The 15,632-nt window shown below is 45.4% G+C and overlaps 1 protein-coding gene across 5 annotated transcripts in view; it reads left to right on the top strand.

Annotated features, from left to right (window-relative positions):
- Nucleotides 1–15,632, top strand: part of CCDC157 (coiled-coil domain containing 157) — a 95,388-nt gene that overhangs the window by 1,543 nt on the left and 78,213 nt on the right. For 4 of the 5 annotated variants that reach the window (XM_085858638.1, XM_085858637.1, XM_085858635.1 and 1 more), the window contains exons 2-3: nucleotides 11,717–12,091; nucleotides 12,248–12,410. The exons of the other annotated variant lie outside the window; for it this stretch is intronic. In XM_085858638.1, coding sequence (XP_085714764.1) covers nucleotides 11,742–12,091; nucleotides 12,248–12,410 — 513 coding nt within the window. In that variant the 5' untranslated portion in view covers nucleotides 11,717–11,741. The remainder of the gene's footprint in view (nucleotides 1–11,716; nucleotides 12,092–12,247; nucleotides 12,411–15,632) is intronic. 5 annotated transcript variants of the gene reach the window in all.

Genomic DNA, 15,632 nt, shown 5'->3' with positions numbered 1-15,632 from the left:
TACATGGGGTGGATAAGATGATGCACGGGGTAGGCAAGATGGATACAGAAGGAAGCTCCAAAGAGGGAAAACTGGAAATTTGGATGGTGTGAGATTTGGTTGTGAGGTTAATGAGGGTAGAAAAGGTCATGGTTTTGATTGGGGACTATGTTAAATGGTAATGAACAGCTGTCTTGAAGACCTGGAGGGAAGAATGAGATTGAAGAAGATGTAGAAGTTGGTTCCGCAGGTGGGAAAAAGTAAGAAGAAATGAGTGGACGTGAGCAGTGATCCTGGATTTAGGTAGTTTCACCAGAAGGGCATTGACGCTGGACTTGTGTGCCCTGCAAAAACATGGGGGGCGGGGGGGGGAGACAAAGAATGGAAAGAGTAGAGGGTACAAGACCAGAAAGAAGGCGGTAGAAGACAGAGAGACCACTAACGTGTCTGCAATGGCAAAGTGATAGGCCCATAGACTCAGAAGCTTCATCGTGGGAGATTCCAATAATCTTGAAGGCCTTGGTTTCTATGGTGTCAAGCTGAGCAAGATTTGAGGCAGGGGAGCCAGCCCAGAGGGGAGAGTAGGACTCCCTCAAGCTGTGGATGAAAGCCTTGTAGGTGGACAGAAGTTCAGGTGTGCCAAGGAAGGATTTTGTGCGACAGGATGCCCTGTCGGCGGCTGGCTTTGGAGGCCAACTTTGAAATGTGTTTTGCCCAAGAAATATCATGGCTGATAGTGAGACCGGGGAGTTTGAAGGACTGAACTTCCTCAAGAGGATTGTAAAGAAAGGGGATATGGGTGGGGGTTGCCAGACGGTCGCTTCAGAAAGAAAGTGAGACTGAGATTTTTCTAGATTGAAAAACCTATTACAAGTGTTTGACCAGCTTGCGATTTTGTCAAGGTCTGAAAAGAGTGAAGTTGTTGCAGCCTGCCTGTCTGAGTGATGAGGGACGTCATGGCAGAGGGTGGAGTTATCATCAAACAGATAAGGAAGATTTTTCTGAGAGTCAGAGAACTCATTTATGAAGATCAGGAATAGGACTGGGCCCAGAACACTGCCCTGGGGCACTCCAGCCTTGACAAAAAGAGGAGATGAAAGGATTCCAGTGACAGCTACATACTGGCTATGAGAGTAGAGTAAGTTAGTAAGCCATGTTTGGAGTTGGCCTTGCATGCCGTAGGCAGAGAGTTTGGAGAGAAAGGCAGGATGCCAAACTGTATTAAAAGCACGAGACATGTCCAGCGAGATGGCTGTTGTCTCATGTTTGACGTTGAGGGCCTTTATTCACTGTTGGGTGAGTAGAAGCAGCATGTCCAAGGTGGAGTGACCTGGTCTGAAACCAAATTGGTGATCTGAGATGAAGTTGTTGGAGAAAAGGAAGGATTTCATATCAACTGCAATGATGGATTCCATGACCTCACTGATGATTGGAAGTAAGCTAATTGGACTGCATTTAAGGGGATGAGTTTTTCCAACTTTTTTCGTAACATAGTGATGTTGGCTGATTTCCAAGCAGATAGAAGATGACAGTGCAAATGATAGGGTTAAAAGGGCGAAGAGAGGATGTGCAAGAGCAGTAATACAGGTGTTTAGGACACATGAGCTCATGCGTCCATTCCAGTTTCAGAGTCAGACTCTAGGTTTGAAAGAACCTTCTCCACCTTCTCCGGTGCAAAAGACACAAAGTCCAGGAGGAGTTGGGTACGACAGGGAAGGGTGGGTACCGCAAGAGTGATAACTGATAAGTTGATGACACAAGATTTGGAAGCAAACACAGAAGTGAGACATTTGGCCTTCTCATGAACGGAGTCAGCTTTGGTGTGATTTGAAGAGAAGGAAGCGATGGAGGGGAAGCGTACACCAAAGACAGACGTAACAAGGTGCCACCAGGTTTTCGAGGAGAGAGACAAGTTGAAAATTCATTCTTGAGATTGGGCAGATGTTGTTTACTGGCTGCCTGAGTGCGGACATTTTGGAATGCATTGAGATTGCCTTTGCTTGGATCTGCCCTCCAGGAAGAGAATGCAAGTTGCTTCAGAGCAACTGCCTCACTACATGATTCAGTGTACCATGGGGGGGGGGGGGGGAAGAATGGTAGGATAATTAAAGATGGGATGAATCTGTGCATGAGAGAGAGCAGGATTCTGTGGACGAATACCCAGGCTGAGTTAACATCAGCGGCAGTAGAAATGGGAAATAAGCCCTGAAGAAAGATTATAGTCAGGTCAGGTTCGATCTGTGACCTGCTACAGGTACCATGTAAACCTGTACTAACCTGTTCCATGGTCGGGTTGTCGGCGACTAAACCGTCTCCCCCACCAGGTTTTCTGGTGAGGAGGGTGTTTGGATATGGACACCCAGCAGGATTAAAAACAAAACCTGTCAAAGGGCGGAGGAGCTCCTTGTGAGCCAACGGCCATCCATATCTAGTGCCCAACTGTGTCTGCGGACGTCCTCCTGCAGTTGGGCTACTTCTTATTAGGAGGTTGGTGGCAGGATTTGCACTCCGGCCACCGTAAAACGCTTCATTCAGCAAAACGCAAAAACGCAAAAAAATCTGAAAACCCACTCCGTGGGAGTACCTCCTGTGCAGCTTCCCTTCGCAGGGCAGCTCACCGGATGACGGGATTGGGGCAAAGCCTTCGGGACCCCCAATCTTTGATAGGAGGGAAACCACGGGGTAACATCCCTGGGTCAGATTGCGGGAGAGTGTGTCGGAGTGGTGCTGAGGTGTCGTCCACCAGATGGCGGTCCCTTCGGGTGGGTGCCTGGAATGTCCTATCCCTAAGAGAGGATGATCACCTGTCTCTGTTATCATCTGAGCTCAAGCGTTTGGACATCGGGATTGCAGCTCTCTCTGAGGTTCGGAGACCGGATTGCGGCGAGATAATGGTGGGTGGTTACACCTACTATTGGTCTGGTCGCTCTGATGGTTACCATACCCAACGAGTTGCTGTAGCTGTGTCCAATAAGCTGACCCCAATGATAATTGAGGTAACACCGGTCAACGAGCGTATTATGAGATAAAGGATTCGCCACTCCTTAGGTGTCATTTCCCTGGTCTCTATTTATGCTCCGACTGAGGCGAGTGATCTCACCATGAAGGACGCATTCTACGCCACACTGGGGTCTGTGGTTGATCAGTGCCCCAGATGAGATACACTTCTAGTCTTGGGGGATTTCAATGCATCGACTGGAACTGATAGGGATGGTTATGAGGTGTGTGTTGGTCCCCATGGGTCAGGAACTATGAACCAGAATAGCACTAAGTTCCTTGACTTTGCAAGAAGTCATGGACTTAGGGTGGCTGGTTCATGGTTTCAGCGCCCGCAAGCTCATCGCTGGACTTGGTATTCCAACGCTGGCGGTGTGGCAAAGGAGATTGACCATGTCCTCATTGATGGTCGTTGGAGGATGATCCAGAACTGCAGGGTCTACCGGAGTGCTCAGTTCCTCAATACTGACCACAGGCTTATTGTAGCAACTCTAAAGCTGCACCTTAAATCCTGGAGAATGGTACCATCCCAGCCTAGGCTGGATGTTGCCAAGCTCAGGGATGAGAGAGTAGCTGAGGAGTTTGCGAACAGGATGAGTGGACACTTGGGGGGTCTGGGTGCTTTGGGGGGTCCTGAAGAGTTGTGGAGCACCTTCAAGACCACCGTCCTTGATGTTGCCGGTGGATGCCTTGGAGTTCACCGCAGGGCAAAGAAGAATTTTGTCTCTCAGGGGACACTGGATACCATTGACCAGAGTCGCAGGGCCAGGCTGAATGGCGGAGCTGAGCTGTTCAGGGATCTGAGGCGTAAAACTGTACGTGCACTGAGGGTGGACAAGGAGGCCTATGTGCGAGGAATCTGTGAGGTGGTAGAGCATCACCTGTGGACAGGTGATTCTCGTCCTGCTTACAGGGGAATTCGTGCATTACGTTCATCCAAGCCCATCCCTCGGAGCACTGCAGTTCGAGCAGAGAGTGGTAGGCTCTTGACAGAGGAGTCTGAAGTGAAGGCCCGCTGGGCCGGTTACTTTGAGCGGTTGTACCAGGCTGATCCCCCAGCTGTCGAGTTGGACGTCAAGGGTGTTACAATCCCTGTTGCTGACCCTCGAATCAACTGTGGTCCACCATCGCTTGTGGAAACACGGGCTGCGGTGAACCAGTTGAAACGGGGCAAAGCTCCAGGGATCTGTGGCATCCATGCCGAACTTCTCAAGGCTGGTGGAAATGCTGCACTCGTGTCGTTGCATGCCGTTTTGTGCTCTGCCTGGAACACAGGCATCATCCCAACTGACTGGAAGAGGGGCCTTGTTGTCCCTCTCTGGAAAGGGAAGGGTGATCGCCAAGACTGCAACAACTACCGAGGGGTGACGCTGCTCTCAGTGCCGGGCAAGGTCTTTGCTCGGATAATTCTTGATAGGGTTCGCCACCATTTGCTTGAGCACGAGCGTCCAGAGCAGTCAGGCTTTACACCAAAGAGGTCAACGATTGACCGTATCCTTGCACTTCGTGTCCTCACTGAACGCAGACGAGAGTTTCGGCAGGGGCTGCTTGCAGCCTATGTTGATCTCTGTAAAGCGTTCGATTCAGTGAATCGGGAAGTCCTCTGGAGGATTCTTGGTCTTCGTGGGGTGCCACCAAAACTGATCGATCTGATGTCTGAACTCTACTCTGGTACTGAGAGTGCTGTGAAGTGTGGTGGTACCATCTCTGACTTATTTCCAGTTATTACTGGAGTTCGTCAGGGATGTGTACTTGCCCCCACACTTTTCAGCACTTGTATGGACTGGATTTTTGGGAGGATGTCGGAGAGATCAAGTTGCGGTGCATCATTTGGCAATGTCAAGATCTCGGACCTTGATTTTGCAGATGATGCAGTCATCTTTGCGGAGACTTTAGACATCCTCTTGGGGGCCCTCGAGGTGCTGAATGAGGAGTCGGAGCCGTTAGGATTACGGATTTCTTGGGTCAAAACTAAGATCCAGGCTTTCGGTGACATATTGGATGCTGCTGTCCTGTCTGTGTCTGTTTGTGGTGAGGATGTTGAGGTCGTGGATAGATTCACTTACCTTGGCAGTGATATTCATGTCTCCGCAGGTTGTGAGCCGGAGGTCAATAGACGTCTGGGTCGGGCCTGGGGAGTCATGGATTCACTGGATCATGGGGTGTGGCGCTGCCGGTACCTGTGCGGGAGGACAAAAGTCTGAGTCTTCAGGTCCTTGGTACTTCCAGTCTTGCTCTATGGGTGCGAGACTTGGACTTTGACCAAGGATCTGAGACGGAGACTTAATTCCTTTGGTACCAGGTCTCTTCGAAGAATCCTTGGCTATTGCTGGTCGGATTTTGTGTCCAACGAGCGGTTGCTGAGAGAGACTCGGATGAGACTTGTTACCTGCATAGTCCGTGAGCGTCAGCTGCGGCTGTATGGACATGTGGCTCGTTTTCCTGACGCTGATCCTGCTCACCAGATTCTCTCAGCGAGGGAGTCTCATGAGTGGAGGAGGCCAGTGGGCCGACCACGTGCCTCATGGTTGCAGCAGGTTGACCATCATCTCAAGGAGATGGGGATGGGCCTGGCATCTGCCTGGGGGATGGCCAGACGGAGGCCCCTGGAGTACCGGCGGAAAGTGGACGCAGCGACGCGCTGTTCTGGCACATGCTCCCATACCTGACCTGATCTGAAAGATGGCTGCTTGCAGGCCCTGCCAAAATGTCTGAGTGAACTTCCAGGCTCTCTGACATTGAGGCAGCTCTCTGAGAATAGCCAGAGAGATGTTGACTTTCACAAGCATATTATCAGAGGAACCAATTTGAGCAGAGGAAGAGCAGGAGACATTTGTGGGAAAGTTTGTCATCAACAAGTCCAGAAGGTAGGATTTGCGATCGGGAGAAATCTGAGTTGGAAAGTTCAAAGATTGAGTCAGTCCCATAGAGTCACATAAGTCTTTTGCTGAAATGCCATGGCTGGTGAGAGAGGTACCAACACCCAGCCAATTTGCATGGTGACAATTGAAAATGACAATTGAGGAAGAGCAATTTGGGATGAGTGAATTAAAGATGGTCCTTGTTGTCTGAGAGAGAGATATGTAGATGGAGTCATCACAGTTTGAAGGATGGTACAACACACAGACAAACAAAAGGTGGGAACAGCGGGGACGTCGCAGCCAGAGTAACATTAAATGGCTCACAAAGCTTCCAAAAGAAGCCAAAAATGTTTGGAAAAGTACCTGAGAGACAGGACTTTCCCTTTGCACAACAAAATGCTTGGAGACCTTTCTCAGCTTGCCAAATGGGCAACTGCTCGTGGTACAAACTCCCAACCATGTGGGTAGGTGCCCGAGTGGACGGGTATATGCTGCACAAACGGATCACTACCAGCGACTGGACTGTGTATCTGGATTATATGTTTCTGAAAAGTGATGGGAAAGACATATCTTGTGCTTGTGAATTTTCATGGTAAGTTTAAAATGATTATATTTACTATTAATAATGGTGGGAGCTACTAAAGCTGTGAGGGCTGTTATAGATGTATTGTTTGTTTGGTTTCCTGGCCACAAGGTAATTATCCTAAATTTTTGCATCTGTTGGTGAAACTTGAAGCATCCGTCTGTGTGTATGTATGTATACATGTGTTATGTACACTGCTGCTGCTCGCTTGTACTGACTGACTAACAAGTTATGGTACAAACCTGACACCTCTCCTCCACGGATATTTCTCGTGTTTTCTGTATAGTATTTCTGTGAGTCCGATTTACATTTACGAACAGAGCAATTATCGTTCACCATTTTGAAATCGCCACTTTTTCGTTTAAATGCTGAAAATTATGTTTAAAAGACTATTTGAATTACAGATTTTGCGCAAGCAACGGCAGGTTAAAAGTGCCTGGCGAGCAGAACCGAGTTAGTGTAAACACACAGGGCATGTGCAAAAGGTCTCAATTTGCATTCATATACCATTTTGAAAGACCTGTATTCTATTTCTCTATCTCCCCATAATTTATCATACTGAAATATGAAACCTGGTGTCTGTCCGCAATATATTCGGTCTTTACTTATCCAATCTTAACCAAACTTGACAGAACGACTAAGGGTCACACAATGGAGATTGTAGCGACTTCATTTGCCCCTTCTCCAAGGGGATTTTCCGCCTTGGGAGAAACCCATTATCACGTGTTGCACTCCAGAGTTAATTTATTTATGACAGCTTCACTCTTTGAGACCGTATTCGACCCTCGAGACCGCTTAGACCCTTTATACCCCTTAGACCCTTTAGACCCCTTTGACTTTTGCACCATTTTGACCCCTTCATACCCACTAAGACCCTGTTAAGAGCCTTTAAACCCCTTCAGAACCATTTAGACCCTTGTGAGACCAAAAGACCTTCTTTGACGCTTTAGAGTTTAGACACTTTCCGGCCCTTATAGACCTTTTAAGACCCTTTGGACACTTTCAACCCCTTTTTCTCTTTTGCTGTTAGACCCCTTCAGACCATTTAGACCACTTAGACACTCTTAAGACTCTTTGAACACTTTGGATCTCTTTGACCCGTTCGACCTTTAGATCCTTTGCACTCCTCACCTCCTTTAGATTTAGACCCTTTGACCTTTTTTAGACATTTTAAGACCCTTTAGTCCTTTTTAACATTTTAAGACCCTTATAGTACAGCGGATAAGCACAATAATTGTGTGTTTTATGAGAAAAGCATGAATTTTCTGACATAGTTAGTGAATACTATAAGGTTTATTTTCAGATGTGGAGGGAAGTCAGATTTGACCTCTGAGGACCGTGAGAGGTCAAATCCAAGATGGCCACCAGTCCACCGGGTCTAATGTTCAAACGTGTTTAATTTTGGAACTAAACAGTGGAAAAAAAACATTTAAGGTGTCATTTCCAACTAAGTTTGGAATGGCCATTCGTTTGGTGATACTTTTGAGATCACCAGGAGCAAAGGAAATGCATTTCGATCAAGGTAAAGGTCAAATTACGTTAAAAACTTTTCGACATTCTTTTGGTAAAGACATGGATTATTCTATGCAATATAGCGAAACTTCGCTTCCATTTTGACACTATAGGGATAATAATACAAAAAAATTAACAGAATAGTCCCATGCTGCTAGTCTATTTAATACTTTATTAATAGCAATGATGATGATGGTAATGGTAGTGATCAAAATCTAACAGTCTCCAGAACAGAAGTGCAGTGCACTTGAGCACAGCTTTGGCACACTTGCACCGTCCAGTGCATCCTTTCTCACAGCGACAGCGGATCAATTCATGGCACGATTTTGATGCTTCGGGGAGAGTGGTCCAAAGCGGCTGCCACCCAGTTGTTTCCTTTGTCCAGCCCCAGTCAGATGGCTCTGGCATCTCTGGATCCAGGACCAATGCATATAGTTCCTTGCCCTCTGCTAGAGGAAGATGAACAACTATGCATGACAGGAAAGCAAACAATTCGGTTTTGTTATCCTCACATCAAAGGAAGTCCTTCCAGTTCTTTGGCATCACAGTAGAAGGAGCCACTCTTTTCCTGGTGCCCTTTCCCCTCTTCTGTCTTGTTGAGGCTCTGAGGCTGGCGGGTAGGTATACATCCCAGACAAGGTCGATGCAGCTTCTTTTCTCAAGTTGAGCAGAGATGTATGGTGCAAACACTCTTTCTCCATACTCTTGAAATGTTCTTGATGTTCCCGGATTTAGCATTTGAACTACAGCTGCACCATCAAGAATTGTTGCATCAGCCATAGGCACACTATTCTTTTCGAACAGATCTGATTCCAGGCAGCGAAGTTGATCTGATTTAACCCCAATCCGAATTTTCCCTCCAGTTGACAGAGCTGGCGGGGCTGCCTGGTTTTCATGGGAGAAGAAATTGTCCATGTCTCCATCTCGTGTTTGACAGGAGATGCACAGCCTCAAAAAGAGACCACAGTCACTCTTCAGTGCTGCGAGCTGTGCCTTCTGTTTTGATTTAATATTGACCGGTGGCCTACTGAACGGTGGCAACTTGTTCTTTGGAAGTGTTTGTGTGATAGGTGTTGTACACTGTTCCAGCCTTTCTCTCACAAACTTGGTGTACTGCTCCTCACCAAGAGTCTCGATCCTTCTCACAGTTTCAGCCACATGGGTGTCCACGATATCCCTTGTGTCAATGACTAGTAGGTCTTGACTGTGTTCTAGAAATGGATTCCCCATCTCTTCCAGCACTGTCACAAGTGCCTTCACCTGATTGCTTATTTTTTGATAAATTTTTACCTTGACCTTGACCTAAATTCATTTCCTTGAATTCTGACATTCTCAAAGGTATCACCAAATGAATGGGCATCCCCAATTTAGTTGGAAATGACACCGTAAATGTTTTTCTGTGGTCTGGTTCCAAAATTAAGGACGTTTGAATATTAGACCCGGGTGACTAGCGGCCATCTTGGATTTCACCTCTCACTGTCCCCTCGGAGGTTAAATCTGACTTCCCTCCACATCCGAAAATAAACATTATGGTATGACCTAACTATGCTAGAAATTTCATGCTTTTCTCATAAAATGCACAATTTGTTAAAATATGAGAGCTTATCCGCTGTACTATTACACCCCCTTTGACCCATTTTTTAAATTGAAAAAAACTCCCCCCAAAAATATTATGATGACCTTTGTCGTACACCATTCTCATCGCATGAAAAATTGCAATGACGAATCAAAACTGGTATCTCAAAGTGAAGGTGATGTTAAAAAGTGCAATTGAAACGACTGATCTCTGGATCATCAAATGGGAAACCACAATGAAATGCTGTGAGAAATACTGAATGAAAATTGCCAAAAGCAAAGCTATGGGGAGAATAGAGAGAGGAGCAGGTTGGGGGCTGACGAAGTGATGTCGAGAGGGCAAGGTGGCAGGAGGTAGTTGGTTGGCATGGAAAGAACTTCGGTGATCTTCAGTCAGGCAGTAGGCCCAAAACATGCCTAAATCCGTTTCCCAGCTGAGCTTCCAGAATTCCACTCTCACTCCCAAGCAGTACTTCAGAGGTACAACAAGCATGGATTGGAAATCATAGCTTGTGTAATCAAATGAGGTTGCCATGGTTACCGGCTCCACTTACTGCGATATCTGCTCACTGAATTGTTATGCTGAATTACATTTTCTACCAATACACACTCCAAAAAATTACTCATTTGAGGTGAGACATACACGAACCCACAGAGATGAGTATCCTGCTAGTGCCTGTAATATTACAACAACATTTTGCAGAGTTGGCTGACAAGATAGTGTGTAAGTACATACCTTTGGGCTATCAAATCTGGGTTTGATTCCTGACCAGATTATAAACTGCTTGATTTAATTGCTCCTTCGCAGGCAGGGTGTTGTGTCACAAAATATGCCATCACCCGGGTGTCCCATCTACTAGCATTGGCTTGGATATGTAAAAGATCCTACGGTGTCTTTCACGAAGAGAAGATGAGTTATCACCGGCAGCCTAAATCAATTACAAATCCTGCCACCTTCAGTCGAGCATCAGGCTTGGCCAGCCCGGTTATGAGAGACTAGGGGGAAAACTTTCCCTGGTCAACTACACAAGAAAGTGGGAACACTTGTGAACGTTAAAGAAGCAGCTGAAGTCATAGCAAGCAGTTAGGGTTGTAGTAATCGTCATCAAATTAGGTTCATTTGCCTATTAGATTATCAAAAATGTCCTCACTAGCTTAATGTTTCTTCTTTTCACGCCTGTTTTTGTTGAAATATAATTTCAGCGATATTGCATTTATAACACTGTTATAATTGGGTCGCCGAAATAGGTGACCCTTATTGTCAGTAATTCTGTCTGTTTGTTTGGATGTTCGTTTGTCATCAGCATAATTGGTAGTAAACGTGGGCGGATTTTGACCAAACTCGGGTGGTAGGTACATCTTTTGACCAAGTGCTTTGGCAATTGTGACGGTTGCTAGGGATGCTTTGGTCCCCTAGCAACAACCGAAAAACCTTCAAAATCAGTACCGTTCATGCGAAATCAATTCCGAAAGCCATTATCCCACGTAGGGTTATGAAATTTGGCACGAATGATCGACAGGTGATGCTCTATCAAATATATTCTGGTTTTTGTGATATATGGAATACTTTACCCGCAGCGCCCCCTACAATTAGGGTATGCGTGAAAATTGGCGAAAATTGAAGGCCCCCTAGCGACCAGGTGAGTGCATCGATACGAATTAAACTTTGCAGGTTCATGGTACTCAATGAGTACTACAACTTTGCCTCAGGACATATTGACCGATTTCGCTTGGTCAGGGGTCAAAGGTCAATTAGTGCAAAAATCGATAATATGCAAGAGCTGGAGGAGCCTTCGCACCAAATGCTACTCCTCCTAGGGTTATGGTCGGATGGTCATGAAAATTCACACTAATTGTCTGGAATACATTGTGCACAAACGATCCAGCCGGATTTTCGATTTAGATATTTTTTCACGCACAGCACCCCCTCGAACTTTCGGGATTTCCGATTTCAAACCGCATTTTCGGTACTTTTCATTCAAATGGATACCGAGTAGTTATCAGTAGATGGAACTGGATGAGATTTGATATGCATAATCTTAAGGTGATTCCCTATACGCTACATGACATCCATTTTGCTCTATATCTTATAGTTTCCATGCTTGGCGACCCATCGCCGCCTACCGGCTTGTCATATTGTATGCTTGTACACATAAACTTCCCAACTTCATGTGCACCACTTTTGATCCCCCAAAACCCACAAATCCAGTACACACTTACTTTCCACTACAAGCATGGCTCAGAAATTTCCTGGTGATGCCGAGTCATCTGAAGAGTCAACCAAGCTACGGCCTACAGCTGAGAGTCTACGACAGGACTTGAGTGAGCTTCAGGCATGTTTGATTGAAGTTTCCGGCAGATGTGGTTCCTCGATTTTCCCTTCATGGAGATATCCTCATCTTCAAGCTTGTGAGTTAGACTTGGCTGCCTTGCTGGAACCTTATGCAGAGAGTGAGAGTGAGGGGGAGGATGAGGTGGAGGATAATGATGATGATGAGGAGGAGGAGGGGGAGGAGGAGGAGATGGAGGAAGAGAGGGATGGAAGAGCACTACACATTATGCTTCTGGAACTTCTAGTTGATAGGTGAGTGTGCATCAAATCTATAAATATCTTCACTTGAGTATTTCAGATCAGCATACGAAGAAAAATAAAGCATTCCTTATAGTTATCAACAGAAGTCTGTGATAGTGATTTAGCATGTGTTCTTTAGCATCGGTTCCACATTGCTTCACTTTTCAGACTGGTGCTGCTGCTACAAATGTGCTCTCTATGCATGGACACATTCGTGAGATGGCCATCTTCACCAACCCATTCTCCTTCACTCCAAATTTCTGTGGGGATGGCTTCACAGCAATTCTGGCACATCTTGCAGAAACTCTGGACACACAAGATGTCTGTCACAGTGAGCACCTTACCTTACTTGATATACCTGTATCATGTAAATATGGTTCAGACTTGACACCGAGTGAGTTGCTATTCTTGTGCATTCTCAGCATGTCTTTTAGAAGATGCGAGCACTAAAATTAGGGTTGCATATTGTTGCGGACTCGGGGTTCGAAGTTTGCCACAAGGGGAAGCGCTTGAGTCCTTCTCGAACGACCGGTCATGAGGCCACCGGGCACAGATAACTTCGCACATTGGCAGGTTGCAAAGCAACCACAAACGTCGATTGACACTGCCAATCGAGGCAGGGTTACACTATTTCGCGTAATACCTTTCCTGTGGACAGCTGAGTCAATTGGGGTCTCGTGCCTTCAGTGCACACTCTGATTATTGCCGAGCGATGCAGCAAGTGTGCGCTGGCTAATAAGAGCAAATTATTGGGATAGAACTTCCCGGCAAAGCTCATGTGTGGACCATGCTGGACCAATGAAGGAAAAGATGAAACGGGCTGGGTATATTTATAACAAGCAATTTATTACAAACAAGGTGAGGAAAGTTATATGGCACATTAAAAAGGTGTTTATTCACAAAATGTACAGCAGGGGAAAGCAAGGTATTGTGGGTACAGCAAAAGAAATGCAGTCATTTTTAAAGAAGACACAGTGCAGAGTTAACCCGATAATAACTTCTACAATCTTAACTTATGTTACACATAACAGGCGCCATTATACACACACACCCGAGGAAGCTCGAGAGTTCAGAAAGAGGAGAAGCAGTTGAGATGGGGGCGAACTTTGCTCTGACACTCCAAATTGAGCTCATATTCCTCCAATTTCCTTTGTTCATCCTTGAGATGTCTCTACAACTTCATTGGAGTCCACATGTGGTCAATTCAATTGTTTGGACATGATTTAGAAAGAAACACACCTTTCTATAGAAGGTCCCACAGTTGACAGTGCATGTCAGAGCAGAAACTCTGCAATGAAGTTGAAGGAACTGTCCATAGAACTCTGAGATATCATTTTGAGGAGGCATAGATCTGGGGAAGGGTATAAAACAATTTTTAGAGTGTTGGAAGTTCCAACGAGCACAAGGACCTCTATCATGAGGAAATAGAAAGAATATGGAACTACCCAGACTCTTCCTGGAGCTGGCCATTCAACCAAACTGAGCAAATGGGCAAGAAGGCCTTGGTCATGGAGGTGACTCAGAACCCAATGACCACTCTGATAGAACTACAGAGTTCCTTGCTGAGATGAGAGAACCTATCGGAAGGACATCAGTCTCTGCAGCACTTCACAAATCGAGGCTTTCTGGGAGAGTGGCCAGACGAAACCACTCCTGAGAAAAAGGCACATGACAGCATGCCTGGGGCTCGCAAAAAGGCACATGAAAGACTCTGAGAGTATGAGGCCAAAGATTCTGTGTCTTATGAGACGAAAATTGAAATCTTTGGCCTGAATGCAAAGCGCTCCGTCTGGCAGAAACCGAGCACAGGTCATCACCCATCGAACACCTTCCCTACCATGATGAAGCATGGTGGTGGCAGCATCATTCTATGGGGATGCTTTTCAGCAGCAGGGACTGAGAGATTTGTAAGGCAAGAAGGAACAATGAATGTAGCCAAATACAGGCAAATCCTAAGGAAAACCTGCTTCAGAGTGTAAAAGACCTTAGACTGCGGTGAAAATTGACATTCCAACAGGACAATGTCCCCAAGCATACAGCCAGAGCAACACTGGAATGGCTTCAGAACAATAAATTGAAAGTCCTTGAGTAGCCCAGCCAAAGCCCACACTTGAATCCCATTGAAAATCTGTGAAGAGACTTGAACATTGCTGTTCACTGACGCTCCGCATTCAACTTGACAGAACTTTAGCAAATCTGCAAGGAAGAATGGAAGAAAATCCCCAAAACCAGATGTGCAAAGCTAATACAGACATACCCAAGAAGACTCGAAGCTGTAATCACTGCCAAAGGCACCTCTACCAAGTATTAACTCCAGGGGGTTGAATACTTCTTGATGCAAGGCATTTCAGCTTTTCATTTTGAATTAATTTGTAAGCATTTCTAAAAACGTTTTTTCACTTTGTCATTATGGGGTATTTTGTGTAGATTGGTAATAAAAAAAATTAACTTTAATCCATTTTAAATTCAGGCTGTAATGCAACAAAATGTGAAAATAGTCGAGGTGTGGGAATACTTGCTGAAGGCACTGTAAGTGTATGGAATATAAATGGGGTGGAGGAGGGTTCATGTTTCCATGAGTTTTCTGGAAATGGGATATTGAAATTTTTGCAGACTCCACATACTTTGTTGTGTGTGTGTGTGTGTGTGTGTGTGTGTGTGTGTGTGTGTCTGTGTGTGTCTGTGTGTGTGTGTCTGTGTGTGTGTGTGTGTGTGTGTGTGTGCACGCATGTGTCCAACGCCAGAGAACAACTTGAAAACTAATGTAAGTACCGTTTTTGCATCAGACAAACAAGCCTCGTGATGATATAAGCAAAATTATAGGTCAAATTTGAAGTACCCTCGTAGTTTGGAATATTAATATTCAGTGATGTGTATTTTAATTTCCTCCGCCACCAAAGGGGGACGGAGGTTATGTTTTCACTCCTGTTTGTCAGTTTATTTGTGTTTGTCTGTGAGCAGGATATCTCAAAAAGTTGTGGACAGATTTGGATGAAATTTGGTGGGCAGGTTTGGTGTGTGACAAGGACGGACTGATTAGATTTTGGTTAGATTAGACCTTCACCTTCGGTGGCGGAGGTATTTAGGCCCTGTAGAACTCTATATTAAATGAGGCCTTGCAGATGTCTATATTACCTCTACATTAAATTAGGCTCTGTAGATCTCCATATTAACTCGATATTAAATTAGGCTCTGTGGAACGCTATATTAACTTAGGCCCTGTAGAACTGCATTAACTCTATTTTAAATGAGGCTCTGTAGAACTCCATATTAACTCGATATTAAATTAGGCTCTGTAGAACTCTGCATTAACTCTATTTTACATTCAGCTCTGTAGATCTCCATATTAACTCGATATTAAATTAGGCTCTGTGGAACGCTATATTAACTTAGGCCCTGTAGAACTGCATTAACTCTATTTTAAATGAGGCTCTGTAGAACTCCATATTAACTCGATATTAAATTAGGCTCTGTAGAACTCTGCATTAACTCTATTTTACATTCAGCTCTGTAGAACTCCAAATTAACTCAATATTAAATTAGACTCTGTGGA

The sequence above is a fragment of the Eptatretus burgeri genome, chromosome 16 (assembly GCF_056783735.1).
Source record: "Eptatretus burgeri isolate ZD-2024b chromosome 16, Ebu_testis_v1, whole genome shotgun sequence".
Lineage (NCBI taxonomy): Eukaryota > Metazoa > Chordata > Myxini > Myxiniformes > Myxinidae > Eptatretus > Eptatretus burgeri.
This window is presented reverse-complemented; position numbering and strand designations above follow the sequence as displayed.